Source organism: Capra hircus, chromosome 5 (genome assembly GCF_001704415.2).
Source record: "Capra hircus breed San Clemente chromosome 5, ASM170441v1, whole genome shotgun sequence".
Classification (NCBI taxonomy): domain Eukaryota; kingdom Metazoa; phylum Chordata; class Mammalia; order Artiodactyla; family Bovidae; genus Capra; species Capra hircus.
In genome coordinates, this window is record NC_030812.1 from 59232951 (window position 1) to 59256329 (window position 23379).

The 23379-nt window shown below is 34.3% G+C and overlaps 1 protein-coding gene across 2 annotated transcripts in view; it reads right to left on the reverse strand.

Moving 5' to 3' along the window:
• Positions 2594 to 23379, reverse strand: part of CDK17 (cyclin dependent kinase 17) — a 108553-nt gene continuing 87767 nt past the window's right edge. The window contains exons 6-17 of one of the 2 annotated variants that reach the window (XM_018048129.1): positions 19981 to 20037; positions 18950 to 19064; positions 18104 to 18198; positions 17714 to 17776; positions 15332 to 15455; positions 13118 to 13238; positions 10932 to 11029; positions 10345 to 10450; positions 7824 to 7866; positions 6483 to 6573; positions 5122 to 5199; positions 2594 to 4601 (exon numbers count right to left, since the gene is read on the reverse strand). In XM_018048129.1, coding sequence (XP_017903618.1) covers positions 4564 to 4601; positions 5122 to 5199; positions 6483 to 6573; positions 7824 to 7866; positions 10345 to 10450; positions 10932 to 11029; positions 13118 to 13238; positions 15332 to 15455; positions 17714 to 17776; positions 18104 to 18198; positions 18950 to 19064; positions 19981 to 20037 — 1029 coding nt within the window. In that variant the 3' untranslated portion in view covers positions 2594 to 4563. Of the gene's footprint in view, positions 5200 to 6482; positions 6574 to 7823; positions 7867 to 10344; positions 10451 to 10931; positions 11030 to 13117; positions 13239 to 15331; positions 15456 to 17713; positions 17777 to 18103; positions 18199 to 18949; positions 19065 to 19980; positions 20038 to 23379 lie in introns of both variants that reach the window. The other variant, XM_013963990.2, reaches the window with a different exon arrangement.

Consider the following 23379-nt stretch of genomic DNA (forward strand, 5'->3'; position numbering starts at 1 on the left):
CCATTCAAATTGCTATTCTATGGATGTAAGTTGGAAAAAGAATTGTTATTTAAATAGCTTAAATATTGCACATTGAAACACTATGTATATATAAATCTTATTTAAACAGGTATTTAAGGAAACAAATATACTTATTGACACTGAGTTGGGTAGAAGGGAATGGATTTGAAAACTGGTCCTCTGATCACTTAAATCTGAAGTTCTGTCATTCTGCATTGAGGTAGGGAAGTAATGAGGAGATGAAAACTACATAACCATTTACTCTTTTAGCTGCGATTAATATCAAGAAATTAAAGCCATCCCACGGTCATGGATTAGAACACTTAATATTGTTAAGATCACAGTACTACCCAAAGTGATCTATGGATTCAATAAATTCATCACAATCCCAAAAATTTCATCCTAAAATTTATATGGAATTTCAAGGAACCTAAAATATACAAAACAATCTTGAAAAAGAAAAACAGAAGTGGAGGACTCACACTTGAGTGCAAAACTTATAAAGCTACAATTAATTAAAACACTATGGTACTGGTAGAAGGATAGATATGTAGACCGAGAGCAGAATTAAGAACTTCCAAATAAACCCTCATTTCTATGATCAATTGATTTTCAGCAAGGGTGCTAAGGGGGAAAAGGTCAGGTCTTTCAACAAACAGATCTAGGAAAACTAGATACTCACATGCAAAAGAATGAGGTTTGCCCCTCACTTTACACCACAAACATTAATTCAAAACTGATCAAGGTCTTAAATGTAAGCACTAAACTATAAAACTCTTAAAACGGGGGAAAATATTCATCATCTTGGATTTTGCTGCTGCTGCTGCTAAGTCACTTCAGTCGTGTCCGACTCTGTGTGACCCCATAGAGGGCAGCCCACCAGGCTCCCCCATCCCTGGGATTCTCCAGGCAAGAACACTGGAGTGGGTTGCCACTTCCTTCTTCAGTGGATGAAAGTGAAAAGTGAAAGTGAAGTCGCTCAGTCATGTCTGACTCTTATCGACCCCATGGACTACAGCCCACCAGGCTCCTCCACCCATGGGATTTTCCAGGCAAGAGTACTGGAGTGGAGTGGGGTGCCATTGCCTTCTCCGTGGATTTAGCTAAAGCAACTTAAATATGCAACCAAGAGCAAAGGCAACACAAGAAGAAATAAACTGGACTTCATGAAAATAAAAAACTTTTGTTTATCAACAGGACACCATAAAGTAAGTGAGCACAACCCACAGAAAAAAATAATTAGAAATCACATATGTCATGACCTTCTAGCCTATATAAAGAACTACAACTCAATAACAAAAAGACATACAACCAAACTTTTTAAAAGACAAAGGACTTGAATATACGTTTCTCTAAGCAGATATTGGTCGGTAACACGTGAAAAGGTGCTTAACACTCTCAAGTCCTTAGGGAAATCAAAACCACAAAGAGACGCCGCTTCAAAGGTATTAGAATGAATATAATGGGAAAAAAGAAGCAAGGATGAGGAGAAATTGGACGTCATGCACTACTACTGAAAAATGTAAAATGGTGTGGGTACTGTAGAAAACAGTTTGGTGGTTTCTGAAAAAGTTAAGGATTGAATTACCAACTGACCCAACAATTCTACTCCTGGTATATGAACCCAAAGAATTTGAAAAGAAAGGCTCAAACAGATGCTTGTATACCAATGTTCATAGCAACATTATTCACAACAGCCAAAAATGGAAAAAAAAAACCCATGTCTATCAACAGATGAATGGATAAGCAAATTATCCATATTTTGCTTGGATATAGAGATAAAATGGATAAGCAAATGTTGTATAGTCATGCAGCAATGTTACTCAGCCATGAAAACAAATGAAGTTCTAACACATGCTACAATATGGATGAACCTTGAAAACATTATGTTAAATGAAATAAGCCAGAGACAAAAAAACAAGTGTGGTACGATTCTACTTACATGAAATATGTAGTTTTTGTGTCTATGAATTTGCTTATTCTAAGTAAGAGATTAACCAAAGGATGAGGGAAGGAGAAAATATGGTGGTGTGTGGGGGGTGGGGTGGAGATTATAATGGCTACAAAGTTTCTGTTGTTTGGAGTGATGAAAAATCCTGGAAATAGGTAACTGCTTTTCACCACTGTGAACATAATAATTAATGCCACTAAACTGTATGCTTACAAAGGATAAAAATGGTAAATTTTATGTTACATGTATTTTACCACAATTTTAAAAAATAGTAAACACACACACACACCACATGAACTGTCTTGGGTCAAAAAGATTATAACATGTTAACAAGTAGGCTTTCGTAAGCTAATAAAGCAGCCACTTCTATATAGAATATGACATATTCAACATGTTAACATCATCACTTGGAAGGAAAACAAAAAAGGCATCCCCTCTTACCTTTAAGAACCCTGTCAGTTTAAGACGAATCATCTGTTCAAGGTCCACAATTTGAGCTTCAATTCTCTTCACTGCAAAGTTTTCAGAATCTGAATGATGCTCAAGTATCAAAAAAAGAAAATCAAATTCCTTAATAAAATAAAGGAACATCCGTAGTTTTTCCTATGAAGAGCAATTTTATATAACTGTTGGATACAATTCTTCACCTTTTATATGCAAGAATGAAACATAAGGATAACTGTCAAATTTTCAACAAATCAAATAGATAACCTATGAAATGAAAAATCTGACAATTAAAAGTGCTATCCTATAAAATTACAGTAAAGATTAGTAAATGAATGGCCAGCACAATTATAAATTAATTGCTACTGGCCGAGACACTTCATTATCTTGAGACACATAAAAGAAAATGGTCCCATTCTGCACAGCCTTCTTCCCCAAGAAAGAACCGTGACTCAACAAAACCACATTTTAACAACATGAAGATTTTGTTATTATAAATTCTGAAACAAAATGGAGGAATTTCACATAATATTTATAACCTTCAAAGTACAATATTAATACATGTCTGTCAGTTAGAAATAACAGCAGTTTGTTAGGCTACAGAGTTTAACAGAAAACCAATTTACAAATGTGAAAAGCAGTAGTGGTCCAATATTCACCATTACACATGAATCTGTTTCTTCCAGAAATTTTTTAAAAATTAAAACTTCAGTATCATGAAATATTAAAATAACACCCCAAACATGCCACAATCACTATTCACAAATAAAGTTAAAATGAAATATACAAAAATTCACTTAATACTGTTAAATAACAATAAACTACAAGATTTCCTGAACAGAAATGGTAGGACCCTGAATGTTTTACAGTGAATGTCAGGAAAATGAATTAAGTTATGACTCTTTTCATGATATATAAGCCCCAAATTTACATGACCATTTCAAAATATAGCAATTAAGATTTGCAGTTGGTAAGATGCACTAAACAAATAGTCCTTAAAAGTGAACACAAATGCTTAAAACACTGTTACCAACATCAAGGTGTATTTATGATATCCAAAAAGATGCATAATTAAAACTGTAATATTTACTATCTCTGGTAAACAGATAATACCTAGAATGCTTTAAAACAATCTTCCAAGTTCTCATTTCTGTTGTTTGTTATTTATCATGGCTCATTTCAAACACATATTACATCTTTCAGCTGATTCCAAGTGAATGCTATTAAAACACATACATATACACATCTCTCAAATGAAATAAATTGTTCCCCAATGAAGAATCATCCATTCTAATAAAAGAATTGTATTTAAGACAAATAAACAAAACAAGATCTCTCATGTTTGACCGGACTTGTATGGTTTAACTAAATTAAAGCACAATGTAAAATAGGTTAAGTGTATTAGTATACAAATATCCAATAATATGCAGTAAATATTTCTAAAATGAGGAAAGGTAAAAATAAATAATTGTGGTACTTTAATTTACTGGTAGGTAATTCGAGATCCCCAAAATGTCAGGTATTCACTTGCTTGAATCAACTTCTGCATCACATGCTTTCCTAAACATAATGTGCTTATTGATTTCTTAGCTACTCTATTTGCCAATGTTCAATAAAAAATTATATAGCATGAACGTAAGAGTGTTCAAGTTGGCTCACTTATTTTACTGTTAAGCAAAGCTAAATTTACATTCCAGGAAACAATGCAGTTTAATTTTAAAAACAAACAAAAAATGCAGCAGTAAAACGATTGATGAGGAGAAACAGATGCATTCACATATAAGAAAGCCACTGCAACTTCTTCAGGCATCGACTGTTGTGTTAAATAAACAGACAGTAGTTATTTAGCAGCAATGATTCCGCAATAAATAATGCACTGTGTTTCTCAGTCCTGCACAAAAATTGCAGCTATAGTTACATCAACAGCTGTAACCTACTGGCTCTAATGGCAGAGAAGACCTTAAAACCAACTGTACAAAAAAATTGTCACACTGTGACAACAAATATAAAAACAATTTGTAGGTCTGAAATAAAAAGACTCCACTGTGAAGAGGACAGTGTAGACAAACGAAGATTCCAAGTCCACCAAAAGAAATAATTGCCTTCAGATTTGAGTCCTTGATTGATAAGAAAGGCTGGGGGCTGGGCTTGAAACCATGTTATCAGACTTAAAAGAGCATGCTCTGTCTTCTGTTCTTCCCATGTCCTAAAATATAAAGTCATTTTATGAGGCAGTTCAAGGTTCAGTTTTATCCCACATACAGTATTTGGTGACTCTATGAAGCTAATGTTCCCACCAGCAAAAGCTAATTCCATGGTAAGAGTGATCAGCTCTGTCTTAAAGGACCCTCTTGTTGATGGGGTCAGTCTACAGCTTCTATGCTTCGAAGTGATGAACCTGATGACTAGGGGAGCACAGATGTGTCTTCTGCCTCAGGTGCCAGGTGTGGCGTGTCAGTGATCAAGCCAGGTCACTTGTAAGAGGTCTCTGTGCCATCTGCAGCTTTCAGGATCCCTGATTGGACTGAGTCAGATTCTCTCTGAAGAATTACTGAGCTGCCCACATCATACAGAAAAGTGAGTATGTGCAATGCTAAACATACACCATTGTGGAATGCACTGTACATTGGTTTTTACATAATTTTACTGATCCATTTATAAACCAAAAACTTGATTCCACGCAAAATTTCATGATCGACATGTGAAATGGTTTATGACAAACACACCTGTCTCTGGATAAGAAGAATTTCGAAAACCGGGATCCTTTTGCAACTGAATCTCTTTCAAACTGAATATTGATACACCTAAAATGCACAGACAAAAAATAGCAGATGAAAGCCTATCATTAAAGCAAATATAATCCAACTAGAGACAAAACGTCTAAATTATATACTGAGTGAATGTGAAACATTTATACTACATTTACAAGGTTAGAGCCCCACTGAAGTATTTCCTCTTTTGTTCCAAGGTTTTGAGAAGAAAACCAAGCCAAATAATCTCCCCTCAGAATCTTTCTCCTCCAATTTGGCTTTAAATCAGGCTGTGAGTGTGTTTCTCTGAGGAGAATGTACACTGTTTATTTCTAGGGCTTACTGAGGTTGGGAGACCTCATCAAAATGTATTACTCAGTTTTATTCTATCCTTCATCCATTTGTCTTATGATGGCAGTGAAGGTCAAACCCTCAAACTATCTTCAGAATTTTACAGAAAAACAAGAAATAGGTTTACACACCTTTCCTATAACTCAAACTTTAAAACTTGATATTATTAGTAATAATAAAATGTACATAGCATCTTAAAAAATACTTGTAATTCATCTTTCTCATTTCCATCTCTGCCACAGAGGTAGTCTTTCATTACAAAATATCCTTTAAGTTCTAAGTAAAAACTCCTGAGTCTTGATTCCAATTAGAAAACCACTGTCTAGTAAATGAGAATGGGAAATTAATGTAAGCTTTTGGTAGCTCATTTCCAAAATATTCTCTTAATTTCCCACTCACCTTGCTCAGTTTTAAAGTAATATATTGGGGTAATTTTTAAGAATGTTCTGAGTAAAATCAAGCAGTTACCTCAGGCATGAGAAATCAGCTATTTTAATGACAATATGCTCACCTCTGTCATGGGGATAGTTAAGTCAGAGTGAACACAGTAAAGGAAAACCATCTTCATGTCTTAAAAAGGAAATTTACTTTCATGAGAAAACTAACGTTTTGGCTGTGTTTCATTACAACTTGCTTGAAATCCATTTTTAACAACTCTAAATCAAAGTAATTCAGATTGGGCCTAATGACAATGTCTATCATTGGATGACATTTTCCAGCTTAAGTCCAATAAGACTAATGAGCCACATATAAGCGCTACTGATTTCTTAAGAGTTGTAGCAACATGCTCAGTGTTAAAAGAAATAAATTAAAACAGGTAAATAAGATATATGCCTCCCTTTAGGGATTTCTGATCTAATTGCAAAAAGACCAGAATTTAAGGCTTAAAAACCAATAGTCCCTTCCTAAACTCCTAATTCACCCCAGTCTCCAAACCTGGATAAAAATAAAGGGGATGGGAGGACACACTCTAGAATTTCTCTTACTTTCAGGTAGAGCATGTATTCTTGGTCCCAGACTTCGAAAGTACACATGTTTCATGGCCTCTTCTGCTGAAACCCTTTTCTTAGATTCATACTGTGTAAAACCAAAAAAGCGGCTTCATTAATTTTTTTCTCTAAATACTGGAAAAAGCATGTGTGAGGGGTAGGGGACACACACACAAATTAGCATTTAAACGTTTAGAGCTACCGTTATCTTGATTACTTAATACTTAATAAAAATTACTTATTTTTAAGAACCAATTTACTACCCTCTAAATTGAGTTACTACTGAGCTTGTGTAGCAATGATCCCAGTTTCAAATTTCCAAAATAAAGCTGGATCTTAACTAAAGATTAAGATTCCTTATATTTCCTGAAGTGATAGAAAAAAAGCAAAATATCTGACCTGTGGTGTTACTTTTCTTCATGAACAACAAAGGATTATTAGAAATGTAACTAATACCTTTAAGAAAGATATTATTAAATTACCTATTCAATACCCATTTCCCTTTCTTCCTTCATGAGATAATGTAGATTTAAGGCATTCATGCTTCCAGCTCTGACATAAGAACCATGACTGTTCTAAGTTTAGGCTAATTATGGCAATCCAGCTCCCCAGTTCTCAGCCTCTCTTACAATCAACATTCTAGCTATATGAAGATTTCGGAGACACAGGAAGAAGTCCTTAGAGGGGTTTTTGGAAAAGCCTTTGCTCTACAGATACAAGAGGACTAATGTGACTGACACACTCTTATCCTCCCTGTCGTTTCTGCTCTGAATGCAGGTATGGATGGATTTGGAGGAACAACAGCCTATAGCGCGTAGGTATAAGGAAAAAAGAAAGCAAACATAAGAAAACCTGAACTGCAGAGAACATGGCCTTGACACAGTTGATCAGTGCCAGCAGCTAACTACCTCAGTGAAGGGAATATGCTATGCACATTTTTGTATGTCTTTTTTTCTGTTTCTACACAGTCTGGTGGCGAATCACCAAGAAAGTTGACGGACAACAGCAGCAATTAGCAACTATCTCTTTGGCTTCTATGATTGCCAATAATCACCAAAATTAAGCTTCAAAAAATAAAAAAAAGGGGTAAGTGAAGGGAATATGCTATGCACAGAATATTCCCTTCACCTCAGACTGTTCTGGGTTACAAGAAGAGACCCAGACACACTAGGAGAAACCATATTTTTTCACCTAAGCACATGTCTTAAGCATGCTAGATACTAGCATAAATAATCTTATTTATGAGAGAGATATTACTGATCCCATTCTATAGATGAAAAACTAAGGCTCAGACAAGTTAACACACCATTTAATGACTATAACAAAGATGTAACTTACCTGAAGAAATTTTGTTATCAACTCAATTCCTTCAGAGTCTAACCTAAAAACAAAGAAGGACAAGTAGCAATTTCTTTATTACTCTTAGCTGATAGCAACTTTCTAAATAAAACTATTTTCCAAGTGTTTTCATCTGCTAAATTCAGGTGCCCTAAAATAGAACACTTTGCTGCTTTTCAAACTGATTCAAATCTGTTTTAACCTTAAGATTTATCGTGCCACTTGTTTAAGAAACCATAAGTAACTGGGCATCAACTCAAAATTTCAATATTCAAGGGTAAATTAGATTACTAAAATGATAAAATTTTTTTAAATCACTATTTTACCTCTAAACAAAATAACCTGTATTATTGAAAAAAACTTTAGTAAACTAGATCTGTTTTCAGTGTTCTAGTGAAGGCAAGAGTACAACGGCATCATTTTGTATTATACCGATGAAAACAAAACGGTAAGAGACCTCCAAATTTATCACTGTGGTTCAAGATAAACAGAGATGAATCACTCTACTCATTTTTACAGGACAATATGCTGAAGGTTGGGTACTAGAAGCTATAAAGTTCAATTTAAATATGCCTCAATTCCATAAAACTTTATTTAAGAGGGATACAAAACCAATGACATAATCAATAAAGACAGAAAATTGTTTAAGGATGGAATTAATAAACAGGAGTAGAGGATTTAGGGGTTATCTTAAAGGGATAACCTCTTGATCAGAAGTCACAAGTCACAAATCCTATTGTGCACTGATATTCACTGGCAAAAGCACAATTACGGAAACTGTCTCCCCTCCCTTCCACCTGAAGTGCTCTTAGTAGGTACTGTGGATGCTGTGGCCTAGAGATTCTCCAGAGTCTACTAATCCTTTGCAGTTTGCCATTCTGACAAACACCCGGAACTATGTGGCTACAGATAAAGTGAAAGTTGCTCAGTCGTGTCTGACTCTGCGACTGCAACTGCATGGACTATACAGTCCATGGAATTCTCCAGGCCAGAATACTGGAGTGGGTAGCCTTTCCCTTCTCCAGGGGATCTTCCCTGGAGAAGATCAACCCAGGAATCAAACCCAGGTCTCCCACATTGCAGGCGGATTCTATACCAGCTGAGCCACAAGGAAAGCCCAAGAATACTGGAGTGGGTAGCCTAGCCCTTTTCCAGTGGATCTTCCCGACCCAGGAACTGAACCAGGGTACCTGCATTGCAGGCGGATTCTTTACCAACTGAGCTATCAGGCTACAGATAAGCTAGGTGCTAAGCTCATGAAGAATCTGCTTTAAAGAGCTGCAACTTTTTACCCTGGACATTATAACAGCAAGCAATATATATATGACAAAAATAGGATTTATGCTTTTATGCTAAAAGTCTAACACGTTATATTATTCTTCCTTCTTAGGAAGTCTACTTAGAATGTTACCAGTTAGTTTAGTGACAAGGCTATCAAACCACATAAACACTTTCAAAATAGTTTTGGCACCAGAATGATCTTACTCATTGTCCCTATCTTGAGAATAAATGGAACTAGAGTATGTTATGTTGTGAGCAATGTGAATGGCTTTTGATTAAAACAGATATTTGCCTTATTTGGTATCTTGGTGCCCTTTTCACATCTATTTTTTCTTAAGGAAAGATGAAAAAATAAAAAGGGGGTTAGTGATTCTAACATTACTTACAGAAATGTTAATACATTCCGTAAGTAAAAACATTCTGACCCAAATTTTAATGGGAGTCTTAGATGGACCTGAGGTAGGTCTGTAATTGGATGGGCAACATATAGGATATGAAGGGTCAGAAAGTTCATATTTTTCAAATACAAATTATCATTAACACTGGCCAAAATTATGATGGGTCATCCTGTATAAAAGCCAAGATTTTGCCTGTAACACATTCCTAAGTAAACATAGAATGTGCGTGCTCAGTCGTGTCCAACTCTTTGTGACCCCATGGTCTTTGCAGCCTACCAGGCTCCTCTGTCCATAGGATTTTCCAGGTAAGAATACTGGAGTGGGTTGCCACTTCCTCCTCCAGGGGATCTTTCTGACCCCGAGACTGAAACCCGTGTCTCTTACATCTCCTGCCAATGGCAGGCAGATTCTTTACCACTACACCACCTGGGAAGCCCAAAATATAGAATAATTGTGTAGAAAAAATAAATTTCATCATGGTCTTCACAGTACTGAATTAGGCATAAATCAATGTTTTCTTTCTGGGAAAAGCAACAACCTACATAAACCCTAGAATTATAGAATATATATATATTCTATGCTCATTTTATTTATAGTTCAATTCTGTGGACTTACATAGTTTGGTGATTCTTGCTCATTGAATTATAAAATTAATTTGACATAGGAAGAAATTAAATTCTAAAATATTTAAGAATTGTGTATGTAAATCAAGTATTTTTCCTGAATCCTTACCATGACAAATGGTTCGAGACTAAAAAGACAAAAAAAGAGAGAGAGAGACTAAAAAGAATTAAAAAAAAATAGTGTGTTCCCCCTTTCACATAAAGAAAGAAAAAAAATACCTGGGTGCATGGTTAATTAGAGGCTGCGGTTTATATTTTGGAAAGTTGTAGTTCTTGAACTCATCATTTGAAGAAACACCTGGCCAATTTTCCTGAGATGGAGTTCCTGAATTTAAAAATATATATACTTATATAAAAATTCTTATACAGGCAAATATATATAGGCAGAACAAAAGTGTCTTAAATAACAATTTATATTTAGTAGATAATTTGATTGTTTCAACTAAAATTAGAATGACAGAAATAGTAAACATACAGACTTTTTTTCAGATTAAGCAAAGACTGCACCAAAAGGATGCCTATTGACATCTAAGCTAAAATATTTCCTAATAATGTGCTTAAAGTCCCTTTCCAATAATATTTCTCTTCTGTTTCTTCATAGAATCATTATTGCACAGGTAGAAGTCAGTAAATAAAAAGGAGAAGTTATCTAGAAGGATCTTTATCTTAACATGGAAATTATAATTCTAACAGCTATTTATGTTAGTCTCAGTATCGAATTTATAAATATATATTTGAAAGATGTAGTCGTATCCAGCTACTCAATTACAGGTAACAAATCACTGAGAAGAGAGTTCTTCTGTTACCTAGCAGTCGGAAAATTAAGTGCAATTCATCTTCCACAGTTGATCCTGGAAACAGAGGTCTTCCAGAAGCCATTTCAAAGAAAATGCAACCAACACCCCTATAAAATATGCCATAAAAAAAAAGATGAGTAATCCATTTATATATTATTAAGCATAAGAATCTTTTCCCTAAGGCTGCCTTTCTGGAGAATTTTGTACTAGCCTGCTAGAAAATCTGCAGATTTCTTTCAGATATAACTAAACTAACTTGCTAACATTTAGCTTATCATCTTCCATACTTCTATATCCATTTTCCCCACTTAAAGTGTCCAGCCCTCTTCTGCATGATCCCTGAAGAATACCACTAACCATAGCTAATAGTGATTTAATGCTTACTATGTGTTAGGCAGTGGTCAGCAGAGCTAGGTAGAAACAAATGATTCAAGATGTTTTTATGTAGGAAGCAGAGACAGAGCTCATAGATGTGGGGTAAAGTGAGTGAGAGTGAGTAAGACACAGAGAAAGAGAAAGAGAATGTGTTAAGAGAAGAAAGAGAAATGGATAGACGCTCACTAAATAGATACTGTCTTCACCTGTGTGAAGACATGAGTTTAAGATAGGAGTCCTTCCTTTAAAAGACTCACAACCTAGCAATTACATATATATATGTGTGTGTGTATATATATATAAATTATTATACAGAAGATTAAATAATGGAGCCACTATGGCAAACAGTATAGTAATTCATCAAAAAATGTAAAACACAATTGCCATATGATCCAGCAATTCCACTTCTAAGTATATAACCAAAAGAAAAGCAGTATCTCAAAGAGGTATTTGTACACTCATGTCCACAGCAGCACAACAGCCAAAACGTGGTAACAACCCAACTGTCCATCAGTGCATGAATCAATAAACAACATATACGTACAATGATTATTCAGCCTTAAAAATGAAGGTAATTCTGACACATAAAAAAGTCAAGTATCTATCTTCACCAGAGGTAAACCTTGATGACATTTATGCTAAGTAAAATAAACCAGTCACAACAAAACAAATACTATATGATTTCACCTATATGAGGTACTTAGAAAAGTCAAATTCACAAACCCAGAAAGAAAAACGGTGGAGGGAGAGGGAAATGGAGAGTTACTATTTAGTAAGTGCAGAGTTTCAGTCTGCAAAATGAAGAGAGTTGTGGAGACTGACGATGATGGATGCACAGCACTGTAAATGTACTTAATGGTAAATCTGGTTATATATATATTCCCAAAATTTAAAGAAGCTTAAAAAAGAGAAAATGTTTCACAATACAAATTATATAAACGTTCAACCCAAGACAACAACAAAACAAAGTATATGATTTATCACTACACAAAGAGTACTTGCAGTAAGTGTAACCACAGTTCAAGGGAAAAAATTAGCCATGGGAGGCTAGGTTATAGTCAGGGAGGATTTATGAAAAACTATGTTTTGAAGGCCCTAGGCACAGGCCTTAGACAGAGAAACAGAGTAGTCATTCAAGACAGGTGAACTGGTATGAATACAAGAGCAAAGCTGGGAAAGCCCAGGTTATTTATGAAATCTAGTAAGTAGCCATTTGGCTAAATGGAAACATCTACACTGAATAGTCTGAAGTAAACTAAAAAAGGTAGAGACGTTTCATGAAGATTATTAAATATCAGGTTGAAGAACGATACCTTATTCTATAATAGGCAGTAAATGCGGAAGCAGCAAATGTGTTTGAATAAAGGAGTGTCATGATCAAAGTGCCGGGTGAGGAAGATTACTATTGTATTTCACTATTTCAAGATCAACTTAAAGCAAGTGGGTTTTGGTGAATATTAAATGATGATAAAAATAATAATTTTGTACCAGACACTCTTCAAAATGCTTTATATATATCAGCTCATTTGGTCTTAACATTATTCACAGAACAGGCTTTTAAAGTAGTTATTGTTATAATTCCCATTTCCTTAATTGAGGAAACTGAGGCACAGGCCAGTAATTTCAAAAAGGTTATATAGTTATAAGTGGTAGAATTGGTCTTTAAACCTAGGTGATCCTACTTGCCAGAACTCATCATTGTTTATATTGTCTCTCTTTAAAATAACATCTCCTTAAAGCCAATACCAATCAGTATGTCCTGTGTTAATGGCTACATTCTTTCAAAATTATAAATGGCAATAACATATGCACATATTTACCACATGTCAATCTGTGTTGAGTACTCTGAGGAACCCAGAAGCACATCAGGTGGCCGGTACCAAAGTGTGACAACTTCATTTGAGTAGGTCTTTGTGGGAACTGACTTGGCTCTGGCTAGTCCTTCACAGGGAAAAGAAAACAATTAAGAAATAACTAGAATGTATTTCTCAGTTCATATGACAATGACTGCAGTCACAAAGATGCCCGAGATGATTGCTCCATACCGTTGTGAAGCTTAACAAAATTCGTTTTATGAATTTTTGAGTGTGTACCGTCTTGGGTCAGCAAATCTTCATGTAATTAAACTAAATGATAATAATTACACAGTCAGGGACTATGTTTACTTTTACGAGTGAATGCACCTGGCCTCAGTATCTGGGCTAATCTAAACTTAAGATATCTTCCTTCTAGCCATGATTATGCCAAAATTACTTCCTACTTCAAGTTAAATTAATGCAAAACAGGCCAATGATATTAAGATAAACAATTTTACTTCTTACAGTTATAGGCTTATTGACTTTTAACCTGATTACAATTTTCGCTTGCTGTACCAATTCTTACCAAAAAGCATGAAGTTACTGGTCCATAATCCTGTTAAATTTTTTTAACAATTCCCTTGCAGAAGTTTTGATTTAAAGTTTTCTTGGAATGAACTACATTGTCGTTCTGTACTTCTTAAGTTTTACGTTATATAGTTAATATTAAAATACGATGAACCTGTCTTTGGATATTATTAGTTGCTGTAGATAACATGTGCTATTCCTTTGCCTGTTGAATATGAAATTCACTGATTATCCAGATATAAAGGCAAGAGCTTGCAACTTTATCTCTTGAGCCACTAGTGTAAGAGTTGCTTTTATTACCCCCATGCCTCCAAATTCTTATCACCTAAAGAAGTAACTTTTTAAAAGATATCGGAAGAAATATAAATTTTAACATATATGAAGAATTGATGCTTTTGAACTGTGGTGTTGGAGAAGACTCTTGAGAGTCCCTTGGACTGCAAAGAGATCCAACCAGTCCATTCTGAAGATCAGCCCTGGGATTTCTTTGGAAGGAATGATGCTAAAGCTGAAGCTCCAGTACTTTGGCCACCTCATGTGAAGAACTGACTCATTGGAAAAGACTCTGATGCTGGGAGGGATTGGGGGCAGGAGGAGAAGGGGACAACAGAGGATGAGATGGCTGGATGGCATCATGGACTCGATGGACGTGAGTCTGAGTGAACCCAAGGAGATGGTGATGGACAGGGAGGCCTGGCGTGCTGCGATTCATGGGGTCGCAAAGAGTCGGACACGACTGAGCGACTGAACTGAATACTTTATTTCAAACAGGGAATAATTCATTCACAGGCTGTGATTTCTGCTGTAACTATTATATCTGATTAAAATCCTAAGTAAGAAAAATGTCATAGAAGGATATTTTAACTGTTAAACCCAAGTGAAACCAGAATTTTTTAAAAAGATCAGGCAGTATTCATAGTATTTTCATTTAGTTTAAGGGCTAAAGGATGTAACTGAAATAACGTTGACACTATTTTATTTAATTACAGATTTTATTCGACCATCCCAACTTGGTAAAATAAATTCAAAATTTTTTGATAATTAGCAACTTTCAGATTCCTCTTCCTGATATCATACTGGGTTATAAGGGGAAAAGGACAGGCTTCACATTTGCTATTCCTGCACATACAACATCAAAGCAACTGCACCTATCGTTTCCTCAGTACCTTTTTCTTCTCCTCCTGAGAGAATTCTAAACTATGGTACTTGCTCAAATAGGCTTCTGGTTCAGTTCACAATTAGATTTGCAATACTAACATAAAATGCAATAGACAATAATTTCATCCAAACCAAATTACCTAAATGTGACATGGTATTATTATATAAGCCATTTTCTATTATTAATGAAAATGTCTATTTATATGAATACTTCCCTGATTACAGGAAAAGTAGAATTTTCATCTAGATCAACAACAACTTTATACCTTTGGAGATCCCCTGAAAGGGTCTCAGCACGCTTAGGGGACTATGGACCACTTCTGAGAACCTGTGATGGTTAGCATTCACTAACATAACTGACCACCAAAATTTTCAAATATCTTCCAAAAACTTCCAAACTCACATAAAAGCAATCATACAGTGTCAATACTTGTTTTTTCTTTTAAACTTAACCACCTGGAACTATCTATAAATATCTCATACTTTCCGTACCAAAATCTGCTAGCTTTAATTCTCCTTTTTCATTAATGAGGAGGTTCTGTGGTTTTAAATCTCGGTGTAACACCTTTCTTCTGTGGCAATATGCCAAACCACGTAGAATCTGGTATAAAAACAGCTATGGAAACAAAACACAGAAATTAGTCTTACAGATAACAAGACATACTTTGGTGTAAGTTATGGTAAACAGAAAAGCAACTGGCCTAGAACTGTCAAAGGAAAAAAGGAACCATCTCCTTTTCCTTACATACTTATCTAAATTTTACAATTCATTATTCTATTTGAAACATCTATGTTTTTTAGTGTGAACGAATGAAACTTTATCTTAGTAGTAATAGTTCACTTGTTACTGAAAATGATTTTAAATAAATGTGCCTCATAAACTTACAGGTCTACTAATTAGGTTTACAATTTATTTATGAAATTCTCACAAAACAATCTTCTACCATTACCCAACCCTCCACCCCCTGAAAAAAAAAAAAACTGATGTGGGACAAAGCCTTTAATATAAGGCACTGGAGTTGGTGGTTTTATGAACATTTTCAAGTGTCAAAGAGATCAGTGCTGCACAGCTCTGGCAAATTACGTGCTATAAAAATAACCTAAAATAACCTAACCCAGCTTCTATCACCCACCTCCTGGGTACTTTACTTTCAGCACCTCCCACTCAGCCTTCAAAACCTGCTATGATTCAGAAAAGGGATTAAGCACTGTGGAGCTCTGAATGACTCTTGGAAAAAAGCAATTCCTATAAGGCTAATGGTAGACTTTTTTGTTGTGGATTTTGGTGGAAAAGGGAATATGAAACACAGAAGGTATTTGATTCTTTGTGGTTAACAAAAAAGAGCCTCAAGTCCAGAACATTTAGGAGTGTACCCTTGGTTTTCTTGGAAGGTGAAAAATAGCATTAGAACTTCGAGAATAAGCCAAGGCAGCAGGTGAACAGTGGGCCGGAAGAAATTGTAATTAGCAGAGCTTCTATACTCTACATATTTGTATTTTGAAAATGCTTAAATTATTACTTCCAAATATTCTCATTACTTTTTATGTTTAACAGAGAATAAAATACTTTTCAACTTAATTCAGGCATGTAGACCTGGCTTACGACAAATAAACTTCTCAAATCTTAGTCAAATTATGATAATTAAGGACAACTTTATTTCCAAATTACTGATAATATGACTGCAGGAAAAACAACATAAAAGCCATAAGCAGAAGTAAACACAAATGAGATTCACAATACCTTGCCAAATAAAACATAAAATATGATGAGAACAATTCTCATAGAAACTATATGGAAAAGAGACTGAAAACTTAACGCCCTATTCTAAAATTCCTAGCAATCCATATATTTTGAACTATTTTATAGTAAAAGAAACTGGTTCTCCTTTATAACAAACTTAACTATTTAAAAAAGTATCTTAAGTTTAAAAGTTAGCCATCTATAGAACTGGAACTGTCGCAAAACCACAGCTGAGACAGCCTATTTCCAGAACAGTCTCATGAACCATTGAGTGAGTTTGGATAAACAGATCTTTGCTAAATTTGGAGTAAATCCAGTCAAAGAAACCTACTGTAAGAACACAACTGTATCAAGGGTTTTTACTTGATCTTCCTTTTACTTTTGGGCTTTATCTGGCACAAAGTTTACGTCAAACTTTTCTATCATTACTTGCATCTTCACATATTTTTCAGGTAAGAAAACATAATTATCTTACTTTCCCTCTTAATAGTGCACAATGGTATTTCCAGCCTAGTATTCATAATACCTATGTAGCTTCCTGACCTTACTCATTAGATTAGCACCTTCAAAAGTTGCTTTATAATTAAATACCATTGTAAACATGAGGACTTTGCCATTTAAAGGAGGCCCTTTGCAAAATGCACTGTATCATTTTCATTTACCTTAAACATTTGGATTCTGATAAAACAGGCTTGTTGTTATCTTTCTAAGCAGAATATACCTGTAAATGTATTCTATATATATCTAAGAGAACCAATAATACTGTGAAAGGAAATGTCAGAAGACTTTTCTGTTTTGAAGCAGAAAAAGGTTAAAAGTTTATTGAAGGGCCAAGCAAGGAGAACAGGTGGCTCCTTTTCAAAAACCTCAAATTCCTCCGAAGTACTTACTAAAAATTTTAAAATGAAGTAGTTCTACAAAAAAGGTCTGATTCTAGGAAATACTACAGTATAGCAAACAGAAGTTCTGAGTAAATGTGTTCAGACAACCTCAGCTTATTTAAAATGCATAACAAAAAATTCTGAAGCAGAACAGTTATGAGACTGGCGTATTTCGTTATGTAATGCAGTGCAGTTTGTCTCTGCTTAAGTGTTCGTCTCTAAACACAATTTTAAACGACACAGTAAGCATACCTTTACATTGTGCATACTCATGATGTTTCCACAGTCATCCATATACTGTTTTAGATCTTTATCCTGAAAAAAATAGAGCACTATGTGATACATAGTTTTGAGAAGGCATGACATTTACTTAGTTTTTAAAAATAAGTTTGCTTTTTAAAACTGAAGTATAGTTGCTTTTCAATGTTGTGTTAGTTTCTGGTATACAGAAAAGTGATTCAGTTATACACAGGTATTAAATATTGTTTTTTAAAAAAATTAGTTGTTTTTTGAAAAAAGATCCTGAATGTACCACACATAATTAAATGCTAATACCAAGAATGTCCCTGGGACTGTTAAAAAATCCAATCTGTATGTTTTATTATAGCAAAATTAAATACTGAAGTTTTATGAAATGCTTACCAGATACTCAAAGACCAGAGTTAAAGACTTGTCTGTATGAACAATGTCATGTAAGGTTACTATATTTGCATGCTTTAGATCCTTTAATAGTGAAACTGCAAAACAGGAAGGAAAGCCAATTATTTAGTCTGTGGTAGCCAGTCTTTTAAAGAACCCTAAGTTTAACATACGAATGCCTGAATTTAGGAGTCTCTTAAAACAATCCAAAGGGATCTGTAGTAGAAATTTTAGAAGAATTTTTTCTTTTCTTTTATGGTACTGGGTTTGATATTTTTAATACTTCTAAATTATTCCCTATACTACATTAATACTCTCCATAACATCCTTTTTTTCACTCAAATATTAACTTATTGAGACTGTCCCAAGATATGTTTTCTTCTTCCAAACTGGCTTATCAGTTGCCTCAAACCATTTTCTGGATAATCCTTTAAAAAAATGGTACCATTATAAAAATATATTTGCATTCTGTATACACTATTTATGGCCAGCTCTTTCCCCATGCACCAATATGTAACATTTCCCAATGCCAAGTATTTGTCTATGACAGTAATCTTATGACTTCCTAGTATTTCATCATAAGCTGTATGATAATATATCTAATCCCATTTTGTTAAATATTTTAGCTTTAGATATTGCTTCTACCCCCAGGGCCTCATTTTATTGTATTCTTTTTCCTCAACGAGATGCCATTAGTTGTGATAGCATATTATTTTCCAGTCATGTATTATTTCTATACCTGAGCTCTTTGTACTTAAACAAAATGAACTCTTATTACATAGCTTTGGTTTTAAAATGTTCTATATAAATTTCATAAAGCATTCTGCTCACAAAAAGTACTAATTATACCTTCTCTTATTGCTGTGCAGGGTGCACCTTCTTCATGTTCCAACCGGATCTCTTTCAAGGCCACCAAATTCTCTGTCAATTTACTTCTTCCTTTATATACTGTTGCATATGTACCCTACAAAATATATTTTGAAAGATACATGAAAGTAGCATGAGTCTATATCATCAATACAAGAAAGAGCCCTAACTAAATTTCTAATTTTTAACCATGTGTTAAATTCCATCTTGCAGAGAAAACTCCACCATGACTAGTCTTGGTTTTCCTACAGCTAAGAGGATTTTCAGTTCCCTGTGCACAGCTTCCCTACTCTTACAACCCTTCAGAGTACTTCAAAAGTAAAAACATTAGAATATTTAATTTAAAAGTATTGTATTAACTATAACTACAATGGTATGTGAAGATTGAGGAAATTAAGCAAGAAAACTTAAGGTGAAAACTGAAACTGTAACTAACATATTATTAAAATTTTACCCATTTTCAGAATCTTTGAATGCTACAGCTCTCCTTTAAAAACCAAATGTATTCTACAGATATCTTCTATCATTGCGAAGACAGTTCTCAAACTCCCTTAAGGCTTCCCTATTAACTAATTCTATTATTTTCTTTGTACTTTATCACTCTGGGAAGCAGACCATTTCAAAACTAGTACTAGTAGCAAGTTCAAGAAAACCTTGAATTTCATTTCAAGAAAATGAGCCAAGAACTTCCTTAACCTTTAAGATATGTCTTTAGCTTTACAGATAGTATTTTTATTTTTCACAAGTTTAAACACATGGAATTTCCCATATGACAGCATAGTCACAGAGTACCAAGGAGCAAACTAAAAGATAGATGTCTATTTTGTCACCAAAAAAAGCACAATATTTTGTGCATCAACAAAAGGTTACAATGCTATTTTAAAAATTCATTTCTTCTCACACTGATGGAATAATTTCAAGAATTGAAGGGTATTTCCTTCTAACATTCTATTGCCTTTATAGGACAAGATACAATCTTTTAGGTGATGAGTAAGAAAAACATGTTAACTTACCTCTCCAAGCTTTTCCAATTTGATGTAGGTTTCCATTTTTCCAAACCCAATTTCTGACTGAAAGCAAACAATTATAAATTTAGTATTCTTAAAATTTCAATTCTTCTCTGCCTCAATATCTGAAACTCTCCTGCTCTGGGAATGTTTTGGAACAGACAAATCTGATTAAATAGTTGAACATCTGTCAAATTTAAAAACTGGAACATTTAAAGGCTCAAAAACAGAGTTCACTATTAAAACTGTCAACTCATCTTTTTTACAAATCGATTAACATTCTGCTTTGAAAAATTTCTGTTCTACCTTAAGACTGAAATTTTAAGATATCACAGGCATTTTAGGATATAAAAGGATTTTATAAAAGGTAACGACATGATTTAACAAAATCACAAAATAAACAATTTTCCTACATATTTTCCTTCATCAATCTTATGTTTTCCCTAGGAAGGCCTGCAAACAAAACACTTTTCCCATCGAAATATAGTAAGACAGATAACTACATGTCATACTCTATGATAAGTCAGGAAATGGCTGACACAGAAGAAGTAATATAAGTCTCAGTCTCCTCCATCCCCCGCAAAAGGCTTTAAAAGTGAGTTCTGGAAAGCATTGCTTTTAAACCTTGAGCTTGACTATTTTGTACAGAGTCGATAAATGAGGTAGATGGAATACTCAAATATGCAATGGAAACCCAGTATTTAAAAAGTAATTTAAAAAAAACCACCTAACACAAAAGATTTAGGGTAAAAAACAAAACAATAAAAATTTAGAGACTGAGAGAGCAGAGATGGGGGCAAAAGTTAAAAAGAAGAGAATAAGAATTTTCTTAAATTCCTTTCTAGTATCCCTTTTGTAGACAGTGGAAAGGGGAACAGTAATCTAAAACTGCACTTATCAGAGTGACACTAATGTCCTTAAGTAGCCAATGAAAGGAATAATGTTCTTTTATATATAACTCTTAAAGGTGTATGCTGGATTATTAAATTCTATGTCAAATTCTGGAGGTTCAGATATACTTTTTCTGGAGGTGTTGAACAAAATAAAAATGATACTTGACAATTTGACTTAATATCACTCACCACTTGAAACAAAAAAGGTAAACTGCCCAAAACTGACAGTCAAAAGTATCAGGGGCCTCTCAAATGAACTGTTGTACAAGGAACTTTTTTACAAGACATATATATCACTTTAAAAGCCATGAGGAAAATTGCATATTCAATGGTACTCATTTAATTTTGGTAAACTAATAAAAACTGTGGTCACAGGTGGTACTGGCAGTATCACTGAAGGACTGAAAAATTGCTTCTCTCTGTGTATTCTTAAAAAGACTTTTTCCTATATATGGTATTTTCAAAAAAAAATTAAATAAGTGAGATTTTTGGAACCCATCATGATCCATACACCCACACACTATTTTATATATGACTGACAGATATTAAGTCCTTACTCTCTATTGTCAATAATTATACAGGATAATAAAACTACAATAGACAACACTTTCCAAATACAAATAGGAGTTTTTTAATTTTAATATGGGAAATGGGGCAAAGAGACCATCATTTGATACACGAGGACCTGATTCTGAATCATCTTTTGATTTTGTGGTTTTTCTATAGTCTATTTACATACGATCTCACATAACACTTAAAAGATCTCACATAAACACTTTAAAAAGGCTAACTGCCAAGGTCACACAAACTATGTTACAGTGTTTATTTTCTTATACCTATTTTCTAGAATTCAGATGATTAAATTTACAAACATGGAACTATTTTGACATGAATTTCAAATCTCACCTGATTTTTTATGAAGGAAAAAGAACTAACAGCAAGAAAAAATGGAAACTAGTCTGAACAAAATAATCAATGCCCCCCCCAAGATATAATTAAAATGTCATCACCTGTAACAGTGAGAAGTACATAGAAAAATATAACTATAAGCAAGGAACCTTTTCTTTTTGCCACACCACGTCTTATGGAAACTTAGTTCCCCAACAAGGGACTGAACCACGCCTGCAACAGCAAAAGTACATTGTCCTAAACCACTGGACCGCCAGGGAATTCCCTGGGAAATTTCTCTTATTAGGAGTTGGGAAATTTTCTTATTCCCTTTTTTAATCTTAAGTGAATAAATACTAGAATGTCCTTATAAGATCATGTACACTTTTCTCTAACGGTGGCTTTCACAAAAATGCTAAAGTTTTTTTTTTTTAAAGAGTGGATAAATGAACTACAAATTCAAGACTATAAACACTGTACTGATGTAGAGATTATCGTATCATATAAAGTATACAAGGAATAAACTATAAGAGATAATACTCTTATAGTTAATATAAGAGAATATTAACTATATAGCATAGCATCTATATTAACATTACATGAAATATTAACATTAAAAAGAGTCACTCTTTAAATAGTGAAATTTAGTGAGATCATTAAAATATATTAAAAGTACGCTTTTTAAAAAGAGGGTAAATACTGGAATTGTCTGCCACAACCCAATTAAACAGGTTTTGAATTGGGTTGACGACATTTTAATGATTCCCAACCTTTAGGATTTAGTAATTACATCCAATTTACTGCTTAACTGAATCTTTATATGGAATTTCTAGAAAAGTTTGCTTGCATTTTTATCTGCTGAGCATGACAAGATTAACAATAGACATAATGACTAGCTTGTTGACACACTCTCCTACGGAAATTATTCAGAGGACAGAAGACAAAGCTCATTTATTCAACATTTACCAGGCATAATGCTAGGTACTGGGGATAGAGTGAAGACAGATATGATTCCTCCTCTCATAAGTTCACAATCTAGACTGACTTTCACCCTAGATTATTTTAGAATATTTTTAAAGTCTAATAAAAACAGAAATAATAGCTGTATGATTGAAACAATATACTTTGCATTTTAATACAACATAAAATCTTAATTCTGCTTCAAATGAAGATAATCTTTTTTGATACTTCACTGCTCTAATACTTAGCTTTTTGGAAAACCAAACAAACTCCTGTTCAAATAGCTCGTATAGCTGAGTAATATTTCACTGTTAAGTCAGAGAGAGACAAATACTATATATTAATGCATGCATCTAGAATCTAGAAAGATGGTACTGATGAACCTATTTGCAGGGTAGCAATGGAGACACCTAACTTCCCTGGTGGCTTAGACGGTAAAGCGTCCACCTACAATGTGGGAAATCCAGGTTCAATCCCTGGGTTGGGAGGATCTCCTGGAGAAGGAAATGGCAACCCACTCTAGTACTCTTGCCTCAAAAATCCCATGGAGCGAGGATCCTGGTAGGCTACAGTCCATGGGGTCGCAAAGAGTAGGACATGACTGAGCGACTTCACTTTCACTTTCAATGGAAACACAGGACATAGAGAACAGACTTCTGGACAC